The sequence below is a fragment of the Taudactylus pleione genome, unplaced genomic scaffold (genome assembly GCF_031769625.1).
Source record: "Taudactylus pleione unplaced genomic scaffold, aTauple2 ptg000360l, whole genome shotgun sequence".
In the NCBI taxonomy this organism is placed as follows: Eukaryota; Metazoa; Chordata; class Amphibia; order Anura; family Myobatrachidae; genus Taudactylus; species Taudactylus pleione.
In genome coordinates, this window is record NW_028284761.1 from 4,507,529 (window position 1) to 4,524,807 (window position 17,279).

Here is a 17,279-nt window from a genome sequence, read left to right on the forward strand (position 1 = left end):
ACCAACCTGAATAATATTTTTGATGACCCAGCTGAGAGGCGAGAACATGCTTTGGCTTGTTTGTGTAATGAAGTCTACTCCACCTGTTAAAAAAACACATGTCACATGCATTCGGGCACAGTTACTCCACCCTGTGTCGGTAAAGTGTTATCAGTGGTAACAAGTTGACAATAGTATTCTGTCTATTTTTCAGCTATAGGTCTAGACTCATGCCCAGAACCGCTAATGCCAAGTAATGGGATAAAAGTCGGTGACCGATACATGGTGGGAGATGTGGTGTCATTCAATTGTGACCAAGGGTACTCTCTTCAGGTAAAGTACATTTTTATGTATTCCATGCTGTTTTACTATAGAAAGAATTAAGAATAGTAATTTTTAACAATATATGGACGGATTGTGGTTGTTCTTGGGTTGGTCAAAGAATAACTCCACACAAAATGTTAAATAAACCCCAGTCCTCATCTAGCAGAACCCTACTGGTCCAAATCAAATACCTTTATGTGGGAAGAAAAATGCTCTCGGCAGTTTTTGCAGGACCATAATGATCCAGAAATCACAAGCTGGATTTTGGAAGTGATCTATTGGCTATTAACATAATCACTCCGCCTACAAGTGCTCTCTACAAGAGACTGCTGAGCATCAGAAGACTGTGGGCATCGTAGGGATTTGTTTCTTCTACTGTGGACTTTTTTGGCATTCTCCCCAAACCTTACGTGATACAGTATGTCCACTCACTTGCAGACTGTAATCTACTCTAAACCACTGCTTGACAACACTTCTCTGTGTGTCCTGTTGTCAGCATCACCTCTGAGTTAGCTGGTGACTGCACAGTGGACATATCAGCAAGGTGTATATTTCCGTTATTACCCTTGCAGAACTGTCAGTGTCACGACACAGTTTGTCAGTCAATAACATATCACCATTGCTTTATATTCCTCAGGGACATTCTCATATCACATGTATGCCTGGTCCAGTAAGAAGATGGAACTATCCAATTCCTATTTGTATTGGTAAGTACACGTTAATGGAATTATCTTGTGGTCAATGCATATGAATAATATGAAATGTAAGATGCTGCTTTAGTTCAGAATTATAATATGCAATGATCAAGAATATATTATATAATAATCAATAAATCTTGAAACCTTGTTAGCTGCTAATAGATGGCATTCAATGGCCACTTCCTAAGAACATGGATACTAAATTCTCATTTTAGTTACCGTGCTGTTCATTTGCTAAGATATTTATTAATATGTTTATAGAACTTGACCCATAGAACATGACCACAGTCTGAGAACTGCCACATCCAGTCACTACATCACTGGAATCAAACTTTGTGGAGTCTGAAGTCACAAGGTCTCATTGTTTTAAATGAGTGTTTCTAAGTAGAAGCCTTAAAATTTATAACTAATCTATATATTTTTTTTAAAATACCCATGTATTAGAGAATGTACAATATGTCAGCCTTCCATTAGTGATATCTTTAACTCTAGAGCATCTTCCCCACTCAGAAGTGACAACTCTCAACCTTCAGACGTTTTACTACCCCAGCAGCTTATTACCTTAGCAGACAGGAGGTTACATACTGTGCTCTCCTTCTGGGACTAGACTTGGCTGTGATATCACACACTGCTAGAGTATCCCATGCAAGACTCTGCCTGTTTCTTCTATTTGAAGTAAATTTTTGGCTCTGTGCATGGGGGGACATAGGGCCATTAAAAGAACTGCAAGGGTGACATTATATAATTCTATAGAGTTATTTAGAGAGCCAATGACCATTGGTGTCCACTACTGCGCATGGTTCATTTAATGTATAGGCTTTTTTTTTAGCTTCAGATTATTTGAACATGAATGTTTTAATTCTCTTTTCAATTGTGATAGCCTTCGCCCCCGTATTCTGTAAGCTCTCACGAGCAGGACCCTCCACAATCTTGTTTCATACTCTGCACTATCCTTGTCTGCATTGGGTTCCCACTAACACTCAATGATTCTGATTCTCTCTTTCTGCCGTTCCCAGAGCACTGGTTCAGTAAATACTATTAAATACTACTGTTAATAATAACCATCTCTCATTTTGTTGTATCATTATCTCACTGTTAGTTTTTTTCCCATTGTACTGACTTTTTGAACCTTTTTACATTGTATTGTTTGTTTATACTGTTATAATCCTCCTTGTGTGGCACTACGGAAACTTGGTGGCACCATATAAATAAAAAATATAATAATAATAATAATAATAATAATAATAATAATAATAATAATTATTATTATTTTTATTATTATTATTATTATTATTATTATTATTATAATAAAAAGTATAAGGAATAGCTCTAGAAATAGTGACTATAATTAAAGTTAAGAATTAAGTATTGGGGTTGGGGGGCTAGTCATAAGTACGTTAATGAAGGGAGACCATATGAATCACACCCAAATAAAGGTACAGTATATAGGTTAACACTGAGGGCCTGATTCAGAGCCGGACGCTATTTGCGCTCGCTCGTTCAGAAAAAGGGGCCGGCTATTTAAATTGAGCGCTCGCTCTTTGCGGTCTGTTGACACCTCTATGTCTGAGCGAGCGAACGAAACATGCGCTCGCTATTTTGTAAAGACGCCCCCTGGCCGTTCGCATCCTACGTCATCTCCGCTATTTATTTGATTAAGCGAGTACATCGAAAGGCGTCTGAACTGCTCGCAGTGCTTGTGATTGGATTTTCCTACCGCAATCATGCGAACAGTTCAGGCTAAGAAACAACCAAGTGACGTGGTTGATGACGCTGCTTTGTTAATTATGCACACCCTTAAAACGCCCGTTTTGACCGTTTGGCACGCCTGCGTTCGGATCTCCACTCCCCGTTTTCAAGCACCTTCCCCTGTTACCACCCACAAACGCCTCATCCTGTCACTCAAATTAGCAGGCACTCGCTATTTTGCGAGCGCTCGATTTCCGACCGCGCTGACTGGTTGGCGCATGCGCATTACGACCCATACGCATGCGCAGATGTGCAAACATCGCTCTCCGCTTACGAGCGGCCGCTTACGAGCGGCTCTGAATCAGGCCATGAATCCAAATGGAGCAGTCTAAACACCCAAAGTTCAAATGTCATTGATCGGTGAAAACAAAATACTGAGAGAGAAGATAATTTATGTTTCAGTTTAAATCTACAGTATGTATGTAATGCTTATCTTTATATTATCAATTGCTCCAATGAATGTTGACAAAGTATTACAGAAAAAGTCTGTATAGGCTTACCAAGAAATTACTTTTCACTATTCTCTAACTTGTTAAGGTAATAACGGAAATAGGATTAGTTGACTCGATCTAGATCTAGATTTATTTACTTTTTTTTTAAATTAATTTTAAGCATGCAATTCACTTTGATATTTTGTCTGTCCAGTGCATAATTGAGCATAATTAACATAATGTAGATTTTGACCAGTTCATCACCTGTTCAGATTGTTGACACTGATTTGTTGTTCTCTTGTAGCTCAGTGTGGTGGGGCGATGTCTGATTTCAGTGGTGTAATACTCAGTCCTGGATTCCCTGGAAACTATCCTAGTAGTTTAGATTGCACATGGACCGTCAAACTACCCATAGGCTTTGGTAGGTATCTAATAATATGTATACATGAAGTTTTTAATAAGTTGTACAGATGTTTTACATGTCTTGGAATCTTGATTTACTGTATATATATATATATACAGGTTGAGCCTCCCATATCCAAATATTCCGAAATACGGAATAGTCTGAAATACGGAACATTTTTAGCATGACTTAGAAAGTGAAACCTTTGCTTTCTGGTGGTTCAATGTACACAAACTTTGTTTAAAGCACAACTTATTAAAAATAAAGTATAAAATATCCTTCAGGCTGTGTATAAGGTATATATGAAACATAAATGAATTTCATGTACACAAACTTTTTTGATGCAAAAAATTATTAAATATATAGTATAAAATGACCTTCAGACTATGGCCCTCATTCAGAGCCATACGCTCTGAGCAAAGCGCACGCTCTGAATGAGGACCGGGCTCCATTTTCATGGAGCGTCCTCCTGGACGCTCGTATAGCTGTGGGTCACCACCCACAGGCTATACGAGCGTGCATTTTGATGGCCGCGATGGTCGTGACCATCGCGACCATCGAAATTGCGAGCCGGAGCCTGCGGTTGAGGTTTTCAACCGCAAGCTCCGGAGTGATTTTGGCTCAGTGCAGACCATCGACCCACTTGCGAGCGGACAGCCGCTCGCGAGTGGGTCTGAATCAGGCCCTTTGTGCATAAGGTATATATAAAACATAAATGCATTCTGTGTTTAGATTTGGGTCCCATTCCCAAGATATTTCATTATTTTATACAAATATTCCAAAATACAGAATATTCCGATATCCAAAATACCCCTGGTCCCAAGCATTTTGGATATGGGAGACTCAACCTGTATATGTAATTTTATTGTTTTTACACACATATACTCATTTTCATTCAGTTGATTGACTGATCTTGCCATTCATTTAGTTAACAGAATAAAGTACATCTTGTGGGAATTTAACTTTTTCTTGACTAGGAAACAAGGGAGTCATGCATACAAATGCTCAACATTGCCTACACCACTGGTTCTCACACTCTGTCCTCAGGTCCTCAAACTATTTTTTGTTTTCCAGTTTTCCACACAGAATTACAAGTGAAATAATTAGCTCCACCTATGGTTCTTTTAAAATGTGTCAGTGAGTACTGAATACACCTGTGCACCTGCTGTGTGACCTGGAAAACGTGAACTATTTGGGGTCCTGACTCCTGAGGACCGAGTTTGAGAATAACTGGTCTAAACCAAGGATAGGCAACATTTTTCTCTATGGATGGCAAATATTCAACATTTCAAGCCTAAGCAATTTCCGCAGTGCTGCCACCAGTAAAACATATACCAACATTTAGAAAAATAACATGGGTTCTAAAAATGTTTTAGTTTTTTTTCGCTATTCTTACTTTTTGAATTTAGTTCGCTCAGGTTATGTTTGTTATATGTAGTTTGGCGATGGGCTTCAGAAGTTTGTACTGTCATTCAACTATGAGAAGGACTAACTGTGGTAGGGTTCACTAACGAGAGGCCCATTCTTCGCTGGGGAAGCTTGGTATGCTTTTGTTATCTGGTTAAGATAGGTTTTGGTGTGCCAAAGAGGTCTTCTCTGTGAGGGAAGGAGGTGAAGCAGGAAGAAAAGAGAAGCATAGTAGTAGGCCTCATGAGTGCCACTGAAAATATCCCTGAGTGCCACATTGTGGCACTAGTGCCAAGAGCCCCCTGTACCTGGTCTAGACTACAGGCATGTGGCTAGTACCCCTTTCAGACATACAACCAAGGAAATATCCTGCTCAGACCCGGGAATTTCTCCTTTGCAAATTCCCGGGTATTTGGTCGAGACCCCCCTTTCACACTACAGTGTCTACCCGGGAAATTCCCAGGTAGACCCCTTTCAGACTTAAGCTGGGTTTTTCTGCTTACCTTCCTCTCCTCTTCCATCTGCTCCTCTTAGCCTATCCCCTCTCCAGCTGCCGCTGATGATGTCATCATTGGGCTGCCGGAAGCCGGCCAATTAAAATGCTAACATTTTTATTTTTAAAATGTTATTATTTAATTATTTGTTTTAATTCTTTTATTGCCCTAGTGGTCCAGTGGGAGTGTGGGTGGCCTGCTATTGCTGAGACCAGTTGGCGGTCTCCAGCACAGGCGGGTGTCTCCTGCGACCGTCTGGAATCGTGTGTCGCTGACTCCATCTACAGCGACACAACCACCAGTGCAGGGGTGGTGAGCAGTCGCGCTAGGCATCCTATAGCACGCTCTGCACTGCCAAAGCTATGCAAAAGCTGCTTGGTGCAGCCCGGGTATAGTAAATTCCAGAGTAGCACCATTCAAACATGAGCAGGGTAATTTCCCAGGACTTAAGTCCCGGGAAAAACCCTGGTCAATTGAAGGGTCGGCCACCCGGGAACGTGTTCCCTGGTAGGTACCTTTCAGACATACAGGGTTACCTGGGAATTTGGCTGAGTCAGGCCAAATTCCCGGGATTCTCGATATGTCTGAAAGGGGTATTAGTAGAAGCTAATGCTGCATTTATCTTAATCTATCAATAGCTTTTTAGTCCAAATTCAAAACAAAAAATACTTATTCTGTACCTTACTGTGGTTGCTTTTCAAAACGTAGCTGCAAAGAAAAGGAGGCTAACAGTTAGCGAGGTCACAAGAAAAATGTGACTTATTACTATTAATTACTGTTTTTCATGGTGAATGCACTCACGGCGCATACTAATATTAAGCATGACCCTTTTTCATAAAAATTGTGGGCCCTGGGCAAGTTCACATTTTTGGGCCACTGTACCCTTTTGCAAAACACATAGGGTTACTTGCAACCTTATCAAAAAAATATCCAAAAAGTTTTTTGGTAGGACCATTCAAAAATGTCATCATTCAGTTGTGTCCTCATACACCTACACCGCTATTCACCGTATTGAATTTCAAAGGACGCAAAAACGTGTCCCAGCAAAACTCAAACAGGCAAAAAGTGCCCGATAAGCCCTAAGGAAATAGTTTGGGGTACTTAAGTTTGCACAATTGCCACTAATTAGTGTCTTTGCACAAGTGGTGAAGAATGGCATAAAGCAGTATTTTTAGGAGAAAATAAGTAGTCCTTGCAAATTTGGGGTACTTGAAAATGGGTGCTAGAATTTTTAAAATTAGCTAAAGTGAAGTTATAAGAAACTTAAAAAAATGCACCTTCAGCAAACACCTGCAATAAAAAACACCTCCCCCATACTTGCAGACCCCCCAAAAGTCTATTTTGCTACTTTTTATGTTTGTACTCCCACTTTGGACTTTTTCGCCTGCATTTTCACAGTTATGCTTTGGGGTGCTGTCCCAAGGGTGCAGAGTGGTTTCCTAACGTTTGCACCCCAAAACCGCAATTCTGCACTTTTTTCACCACCTATTAATAGGCAAATCTTTTTTGCCCATTACATTGCATTGCGTTTTCGCGTACATGAAAACTATTTGGAATTGAATACGGCGAAAAGTTTCCGCCTGGCGAAATGACATCATCCCCGATACTTCTATGACACTCCCTGCTGCATTTGCGAATCCAGCACTGCGACGGAGGTTGCAGGTTGGGATCATCATCGTGACCAATGGTTGTCAATGGTCGCGATGGTGGACGGCGCCTGCCACCAGCCAGCTGAGTAAGCCTCATCTTACTCAGGCTGGCTGGCTTGCGAAGCCAGGACACTGTGTCGGTTGCCGCTGTCCCTGGCCTTGCCACTCCCAGAAAACGGGGCCGCCCCCGCACTACCCCTTAAATGCCTCAGCCTGTCAATCAGGCAGAGGCACAGAATTGGCTGCGTGTGACTACGCAGAACCCATTTTGCACACTCGCAGAATGGATCCTGCACATGCACTGCGCAATGGAACTTGCGTGCACTGCTGAATCAGCCCCAGTGTGTGCAACTGCTAAGGAGCCCGCAGGTCAAAGCACCATGGGTATTGGTGTTTTTTGTTTTTCATTCTTGAAGTGATGCCCTGTAAAAAACTAGATACAGTACACCCCTGCTTTTACCTGACATTGCCCTTAGACTGATCTCTGGGGCTGATTCAGAGCCACTCGTAAGCGGCAGCTCGTTCTCCGAGCGATGTTTGCCCAACTGCGTATGCGTATGGATCGTTATAGGCATGCGCGAACCAGTCAGTGCGGCCGAAATTCATGTGCTCGCAAAATAGCGAATGCCTGCTAATTTGAGTGACAGGATGAGGCGTATGTGGGTGGTAACAGGGGAAGGTGCTTGAAAACGGGGAGTGGAGATCCGATCGCAGGCGTGCTTAAAGGTCAAAACGGGCGTTTTATGGGTGGGCATATTTAAAACAGCAGCGTCATTGACCACGTCACTGGGTTATTTTAGAGCCAGAACTGCTCGCAAAATTGCGGTAGGATAAAAAAAACACAAGAATAGCGAGCAGCTCAGACGCTGGTCGATGTACTTGATTAATCTAATAAATAGCGGACATGACCTAGGATGCAAGCGGCCAGGGGGCGTAGTTTCCCAAAAAACGTCCGCAAGTTTTGTTCGCTCGTTCAGACCTAGAGGCGTGAACAGACCGCAAACAGCGAACGGTTGATTTGAATAGCCACCTCTATTTTCTGGACGAGCGAGCACAAATAGCGACCGGCTCTGAATCAGGCCCTCTGTCTGTACCACAGTCTCAGGGTCAGGTATGTTAGAACGGGCAAACAAAAGCTGCACACATGTAGGTGTGATAAAGCTGAAACATAACTGAAGTGGTGCACAGACACAGCTGCTGTAAGTCCTGCGCATGTCTAATTCTGTTGTGTGTGTATCATATGGGCTTCTCCTTGTCTGTATATTATAAACTTGTAAAAGAGCTGCTATTAGCTTTATGGAAGTACATATACAAACAACAAACATGTCTTCATAACTCAATGGGAGGAATATATTAGGGTAGGGCAGAGTTTCCCAAACTCCGCCATTACTGCCCACGTTTTAAGGACGTCCATGCTTGAGCACAGGTGACTTAATTAGTACCTCAGTCAATTTGATTTAACCATCTGGACTCAAGCATGGATATCCTTAAAACCTGGACTGTAATGGTGGAGTTTGGGGACCTCTGGGGTAGGGGTTTACAAAAATAACTCTTAGGAGATTGGTGTTATTACACATATACTAATTTATATTATAAATTATTTTATAATAACCCACAGGTTCACAAACACGGTCCTCAAGGCACCCTAACAGTCCAGGTTTTCAGGATGACCATGCATAGGCACAGGTGGCTTAATAATCCCTCAGTCTTTTGATTTAACCATCTGTGCTCAACCATGGATTTCCTTAAAACCTGGGTCGTTAGGGTTCCTTGAGGACAGAGTTTGGGAACCACTGTACTAACCAATTGATTTTCAATGTATTTTTATGTGTCTCAAGATTATTATTTTCTATATAATTTAATATTCATCACGTTTCTTCTCAGACTTTAGTTCTTCTCTTCCCGAGCTGAGCCCCCCCCCCCATCAACATAAATGGTCACAATCCATAAAAAAAACAGCAGATGAGCAATAAACAGCTTGAAGCGCGTTTTAAATCTGCTGCTTTAATTAAATGTATTGTTAAGTAATGCAACGTACGTGATTTGTCTTCTCAGGTGTGCATCTACAATTTGTCAATTTCTCCACCGAAACAATACACGATTACCTAGAAGTACGGAGCGGATCAGTAGACAGTGGCTCGGTAATTGGCAGGCTAAGTGGCCCTCAGGTCCCTGCCTCACTGTTCAGCACAACCCATGAGACCATCCTGTATTTCCATAGTGATTATTCTCAGAACAAACAGGGATTTCACATCATTTATCAAGGTAAGCAACACACTTTGTCATTCTGATGCAATCAATAAAAAGTTATTTTTATTCATTTTTTTTAATCTGCATTTACGAACTTTGTGCACAATAGTCTGATTATTTATACTTTATATGTGAGTCTGGTAAACAAGGTGCTCGGAGATTTGTGCATACTGCATAGGGAAATTGCATCCTGGGAGAAGAGAATGTCTCTCTGTGCTCAGAAGCCTTTTAGGGGTAAATTTACTAATACCCCTTTTCCACAGAAATTCCGGGTCTGACCCGGAGTTGGAACAAAGGGCCTGATTCAGAGCCGCTCGTAAGCGGCCGCTCGTTCGTTCCGAGCGATGTTTGCCCAACTGTGCATGCGTACGGATCGTTATAGGCATGCGCGAACCAGTCAGTGCGGTCGAAATTCATGTGCTCGCAAAATAGCGAATGCCTCATAATTTGAGTGACAGGAGTAGGCGTATGTGGGTGGTAACAGGGGAAGGTGCTCGAAAACGGGGAGTGGAGATCCGAACTCAGGCGTGCTTAAAGGTCAAAACGGGCGTTTTATGGGTGTGCATAATTAATACCGCAGCGTCATTGACCACGTCACTGGGTTATTTTATAGACAGAACTGGTCGCAAAATTGTGGTAGCAAAAACCAACCCCAAGAATAGCGAGCAGTTCATACCCTGGTCGATGTACTCGATTAATCTAATAAATAGCGGACATGACGTAGGATGCGAGCGGCCAGGGGGCGTATTTTTTCAAAAAACGACCGCAAGTTTTGTTCACTCATTCAGACCTAGAGGAGTGAACAGACCGCAAGGAGCGAACGGTTCATTTGAATAGCCACCCCTTGTTTTAGAACGACGACCGCAAACAGCGAGTGGCTCTGAATCAGGCCCAAAGTTCCTATCCGGATCAGACCCGGAATTTTGCCAGCGCCGACTCGGGATATTCCCGAGTCAGTGCCGCTCACACCGCAGTCGGGTCTGCATAGACCCGGCTTTTGCGGAGTGAAAGTGGTCGCTTGGAGATGATGTCATCTCCAAGCGCCACTGAAGCCGGACCAATCGGTCGGCTAGCAGCACACTCCAGGTCATCGTGACCCAGAGTGCGCTGTTCTCACAGCAGGGTTTCACGGGCTACGCACGTGTTAAACCGTGCTAGTTACCTGGGTTGGATCGCCGGGTCACTCGACCCGGCGATCCAACTCTCTGCCCTTTTACACCAGGGAGCTACCCTTCAAAAACCCGGGTTTTAGCTCCGGTGTAAAAGGGGTATTAGATTCAAGTTTGGTTGAGTTTTTTTTTTTTTTAAACTCGATTTGCATCACAGAATCACAGGTGATTTTTCCCATTTTTAAACTCGCAAATTTACTAATAAGTGAGTTTTAGTTTAAAGTTACTCACCCAAGATTGCAGTGTTTTCTCTCTGCAAAACTCTCCCGAGCTAGCAGCCTGCACATACTGTATCAGTGAGATACGTGAAGACTGCTTGTGTGTTATACCTGTTAAAGAAGGGTTAAATCGTAAAAAAATTACATAGGGTCAGCCAGTCCTGGTTCCAAAAATTACGGGGAACAAAACATGTAGGGTACCCCCGTAATTTAGGAATCAGCACTTGGCTGCAGTGCCAGTGCTGGTTTTAAATATAGGAGGAAAAAAGTTGCATAGGGGTCCCCCTATATTTAAAACCAGCACCGGACCCAAACCGACCGGGGTGTGATGCCACAGCCAGGAAACCCTATTACTGGGTCTCAATGGCCAAAGCATTCTCACCCCAAGTCGGTCAGGCCAAGCCGGGGATCTCAGGTCAGGTGGGGACCCCCACAAGGAGGGTCCCCCCTCTCCCAAAACCCCAGGCTTGGTCTGAAGCCCAGGCTCTTCCCCACACCCCTGGGCTGTGTGTACAGGGGTAATAATGTGACAAATAGTATTAAACTATAGTATTTTACAGTGGAACTACAGGTGCCAGCATGCCTGCCCTTTTGCAATTGTGGAACTACAAGTGCCAGCAGACGGCCTGCACCTGTATCCCCACTGTAAAATAAATAGTTAAAAACCACAGTACACACACTGTATCCAGTAAAGCTTTATCACATATACCTAACCCACTCACACATACTTACTTGTACCAGCTGGTCTGTCCTCTTCTCCCATGCAGATTTCACAGATGTACCTGGAAAAAAGATCCCATACTCACCTTAATCCTGGCACCTCACTCCGTAGCATCCACGTACTTGGCAAAATAAGAAAATTACTTATGTGAACCATACAAACAAGTGCAAGTATATGTTGTGACATAATACTTGCACCTTGCAAAATGACAGACAAACCTGATCATCTGTTAGTTGGCATGGGCTGCTAGCCAATCAACAGCCGCTTTACATGTAGCGGCCCGCTCATTGGCTGCTTGCACGTGTGCGGGGAAGAGCCCTGGGATTCAGACCAAGCCTGGGGTTTTGGGAGAAGGTGGTCCCCTTCTTGTGGGGGTCCCCACCTCCCCTGAGATCCCTGGCTTGTCCTGACTGGCTTCGGGTGCGAATGCTCTTGCCATGAAGACCCGGTACTAGGGTCTCCTGGCTGTGGCATTACACCACGGGTGGTTTGGGTCCGGTGCTGGTTGTACATATAGGGGGACCCCTATGCAATTTTTTTTCCTCCCTATATTTAAAACCAGCACTGGCCCTGCAGCCAGGTGCTTGTTTTTTAACTATTCATTTTGTTCCCCGTAATTTTTGGAACCAGGACTTTCTGACCAGTCTGGGGCTGGTTATGGCTTTTGGGGTGTGGGCGGAAACCCTATGTAATTTTTTTTTTATATAAACACTATACTGTACATTAACTACACATGCAGAAACATACTCAAATCACAATAATCTGTGTATGTTTCTGACAAACTTGTAGCTCAGGATAATCTCACATGAGATTGAAATCTCCAATCCTAGTAAATATGCAAACTGCATTTTTTTCATGAAAAGTACTTCCGAGTTTGCCCGATGGTGAGAAGATTAAAGAACTCTCTCCCAAACTCACCCGAGTTTGCCTTTAGTAAATTTGTGAGATGAAAAACATGCCTAAATTCACCCGAAATTGTCATCTCAACCAAACTATAATCTTAGTAAATTGACCCCTTATTCTCTACAGTCCTCCTTCTTTTCTCTGTTCTATTTAATGTATGTATTATACTTGCAAAAGACTGTGGGCCCGATTCAGAAAGGATCGCAATTGCAAAGCTGCACGCAGGAGATCCTCGGAATAATGCAAATGCAGCAGGTGGTGTATGACACCCCCTACTCCATTTGTGATCCCAGCACTGTAACAGGGTCGCAGGCAGGGATCACCATTGCGATCATCAGTGGTCAATGGTCACGATGGTGACCATTGACCACCATTGCCGGGTGGCCGGCAAGCTGAGTAATCCTCAGCTTACTCAGGCTGGCCTGCTTGTGAGCCCATCAGGCTGCGTATGTCCACGCAGTCCCTGGAATGGCCACTCCCCGAAAACTGGGCAGACACACCCCGTTTATGGGATTGCTGGCCAACCCCGCCCCTTAATTGCCTGTGCCTGTCAATCTGACAGAGGCATTCATATTCATGTTATAGAATAATATTCTACAAAAGCCTAAAAATTTTACTATACCATAATATGTGTCATACAGATACATTGATTCTATTACAGTGGAAATAAATGTATCAACTAAAAACCTTTAGATGAAAATGTAAGTGAAAGCCATTTATCCATACAGGTGAAGGTAATAAATTAATGAGTAGCATTGACTTGCATGAATTCTTCCAGCATTGGAGCCTACAGCATAATAGTGGCACTAGCTCCTGGATTGGTAATCTAAAAACAGAAGTGTCTACAAACACTACATCTAGCCTCCCGGCGCATTAAACAGCCCTTCTAGACGAGCTATGCATGACTTGGTAGCGCCTAGCAACTTGTACAACCTTTTACCTTTAAATATGTCTTATTTGTGAAGCGATGTGAAAATAACGCACAAGCAGCTTCTGCCTATCAAAGTCATATGCGGCATGCCTATATTCTGTGTGTGACTGCAGGGACATCTGCATGCAAAATGCTACGTTACAGTATCACAGCCGCTGGCGCTGTAGTGTAGCATTTCGCATGCAGACATATCTGCAGTTGCGCACAGATTTTAGGAATGCCGCATGTCATTGTAATCAGCACAAGCTGCCTGTGCATCCTATTTGCACCACTTTGCGAAAAAAATGCACTGTAAGGCAAAAAGGCACACAAAAAGATGCTTGGCGCCACCGAGTCGCACGATGCTTATGCGTTATGTGTAACGCGACTTGTAACGTATGGAGTACAATATGTATGTGGACACATCTGTAATTACAGTATCCTTGGGGTGCTACCTTATCAGTAGGCTGACATTACAGAATAAATATGAGCGCTCGCTCTGAATCAGGGCCGGGCTTTTTTTTTCTTTGGATTGGCCTCTTGGCCGCTCGCATAGCTGTGGATGACCACCCACAGCTATTGCGAGTGGCCATGATAATGGTCGCAATGGTCAAGACTATTGCGACCATCGGGCTGGCGACGAGACCCTTGTGGTAGGGTCTCGTGGCCACAAGCCCCAGAGACATTTCAGCTCTAACAGAGCCGGAATCTCTCCACTGACATCACGAGTGATGTCAGTGGGGCCACCCCCAAATGGCAGGCGTTCTCATGGGAATGCCTCCGTTTGGGCAGTCACCGCCTCTGGCCCACCCACCAAAGGGGTCGAGCTGTCACTCAACATTGACAGCTCGCCCCCATTGGTGTGAGACCCGTCGCTAGCCGGGTCTCGCGCATGCGCACAAAGGATCCAGCTCCATCGTGCGCATGCGCTCTGGGCCACCATTGACCCGGTTGCGAACGCTAAGCGCTTGCGACCGAGTCTGAATCAGGCCCATAGTGTAGAACGTATTTGCATAGATACTTCCCCTTACTCTAAATCCTTAAATAGACACTTTAAGCATAATAAGTAAACAAGGTTAATACAGTATAATCCTGTTGTATCATCCATTGCTGCTGGGGCATTGTGATAGGTAGGAGACAATGGTGTTACTCTCATCACTAAGGGGAGTATTGGTCACCAATTTACCATTGCTGCTGGGGCAATGTGACAAGTTGGAGACAATTGTGTTACACTGAGTCACTGAGGGTCGTACTGATCACCAATTCCGCCCGCACGCACACGAATCACTCTCAAAACACATAGCCTACGTGTACGCTCTATTGCCGCCAAGTTATACCAACTCTGTCACAAGTGGGGATGTCACGAAGGGCCTGATTCACTACAGATCGAAACTGTGATTGCAATAGCGATTATGCACACAGTTCAACTGCGATAGTATACTAAACCATTGCGATCGCTATGCCATCGCAGCACTACACAAGGGCACCCACTTTACCGTACATACATGCATAATGTTTAGCAAGACTGTGAAACCATCGTTACCATCGAGTACCATCGCAGCCTCACGCACACTTGCACAAGCTCTGACCTTACTCAGAAATTGCTAACTTCATCGCATGCTGCCAGTCATCAAGTTGCGTACGGCATCGCAGTGACTATTTTATGCATGCCCATGCAACAGCGTTGAAACGCACTGGCACGCCGGCGTTTCGCCGACCACCCCCATCCCTTCACCACCCACAAATGGCACTTCCTGTCAATCACTCTGCGATGGGTCTGCATAGTCTCTCTGATCGCAGTCCAGATCGCAGTGACTGGTTCGCGCATGCCCAGTGTGATGCATGCGCAGCACGCAACAGTCGGCCGATTGCGTGCGTATTAGTAACTGCGATCCTTGCTGGATCAGGCCCTGAGTTTTCATATGGCTTTGAATCGCTTCTAGTTGCTAGTATTTGCTCAGATCGGATGTACCGTGGTCCACATTCAGCGATTATCGGGAATCTTCGCCGGTCTGCGATCCTGCGCGGAGACTGGCAGTAGACTGTCAGTGATTGACAGTCTTCTGCCATTTGTGGGCAGGGAGGGGGCGGCAATGGCCTCCATTTCCCGAAACGGAGGCTTGTCGCCGCCATTGGGGGTAGGGAAGAAGCCAGGATCTCCGTCTGCTGACGGAGATTTCCTGGCTTCTTCCGCTCATCTGCGGCGGCCGGCTGCGTGATCCCATGGGTCAACTTCACCAGCCGATGTTCCTCAGATCATCCGATGCTGCGTTGGACAACGCAGCTCGGATACGTAATGCAGCAGGAAGCGCGATGCCCCCTGTGTATTAGCGTATCTGCACAGATGGAATTGCACATAGTGAGCAGCTTTGCAATTCTGGGCCTGATTTAGACCCGGACGCTATTTGCGGACGCTCGTTCTTAAAAAGGGGCCGGATATTTAAATTGAGCGCTCGCTCTTTGCGGTGTGTTGACGCCTCTATGTCGCTATTTTGTAAAGACACCCTTTTGACGTTCGCATCACATGTCATCTCCGTTATTTATTAGATTAATCGGGAACATCGAAAGGCATCTGAACTACATCGAAAGGCATCTGAACTGCTCGCAGTGCTTGTGGTGGGATTTACTTCCCGCTATCACTGCGAGCAGTTCAGGCTAAAAGACAACCAATTGACGTGGTCGATGATGCTCCTTTACTAATTATGCACTCCCATTAAACGCCGTTTTGACCGTTGGGCACGCCTGCGTTCGGATCTCCACTCCCCCGTTTTCAAGTACCTTCCCCTGTTACCACCCACATACGGTACATTCTGTCAATCAAATTAGCAACCCCTCGTTGTTTTACGAGCGCACGATTTCCGACCGCAATGACTGGTTTGCGCATGTGCATTGCGAACCATACGCATGCGCAGTTGTGCGAACATCGCTCAGGGCAAAGAAGCGGCCGCTTATGAGCTGTCCGAAGCTGAATCAGGCCAGTATGAGAAATCGCAAGATTCATCTGCCAAATGGACTTTTGTGTAAAGGTGCATACACACGTAACTATTTTTTGAATGATTTAACTATTGAACGTTAACGTTCAATCGTTGAAAAAAATCGTTCAGTTTCTGAGTTATAACGATGAACAATTATCGTTCATGCGCATTCCCGTTTGTAGTTTGTAGTTCATTCTGACTGACCAACTGAACGATTTTCATTAAGGGAAGTTACAAAAATCGTTTGTAGTTCAAAAAATCATTCATACACATGCTCAGATTTGTCAGATGTGTCAGATGAACGATTGAACGATTTGAACGATCTGAACGATTTGATGAACGATTTTAACAACAATTTGAACTATGAACGATTTTTGACTGCATTAAATGAATGGAATCGTCCAAATCTGACTGCAAAAACATCAGATGTCAGATATCATTATCTGACCATCGGAAACGCACATCGTTCATCGTTCAGACATGTCAGATATATCAGATTTTGCTCCAGATATGAACTATTGAACGATTTTTGATATCGTTATTGTTCAGATCTGAAGAAAAATCTGACCGTGTGTATGCACCTTACACTAAAATCTGACAGATAATCTGACAGAAAATCGTTCATAAAATCGTTCGTAACAAAATTGTTGTGTGTGTATGCAGCTTTAAGGTGCATACACACGTAAAGATTTTCTGTCCAACCATCCAACTAGTTGATTGGTTGGAATGAAAATCTGGTAAGGTATGAAAGCAAATGACAATCAGCAATTTGCCCCCAAACGCCGAAAAATGGACAAAAACTGTTGTTTGAACAAATTGTGTAGATCAGTGGTTCTCAAACTCGGTCCTCAGGACCCCACACAGTTCACTTTTTCCAGATCACCCAGCAGGTGCACAGGTGTATTCATTACTCACTGACACATTTTAAAAGATCCACAGGTGGATATAATTATTGCACTTGTGATTCTGTTAGGAGATCTGCAAAACATGCACTGGTTG

General features: G+C 44.0%; 1 protein-coding gene across 1 annotated transcript in view; it reads left to right on the forward strand.

Moving 5' to 3' along the window:
• The window catches only part of CSMD3 (CUB and Sushi multiple domains 3), a 1,208,248-nt gene that overhangs the window by 973,453 nt on the left and 217,516 nt on the right, over nt 1-17,279 (forward strand). The window contains exons 39-42 of the mRNA XM_088444368.1: nt 194-312; nt 941-1,010; nt 3,486-3,602; nt 9,190-9,399. Coding sequence (XP_088300494.1) covers nt 194-312; nt 941-1,010; nt 3,486-3,602; nt 9,190-9,399 — 516 coding nt within the window. The remainder of the gene's footprint in view (nt 1-193; nt 313-940; nt 1,011-3,485; nt 3,603-9,189; nt 9,400-17,279) is intronic.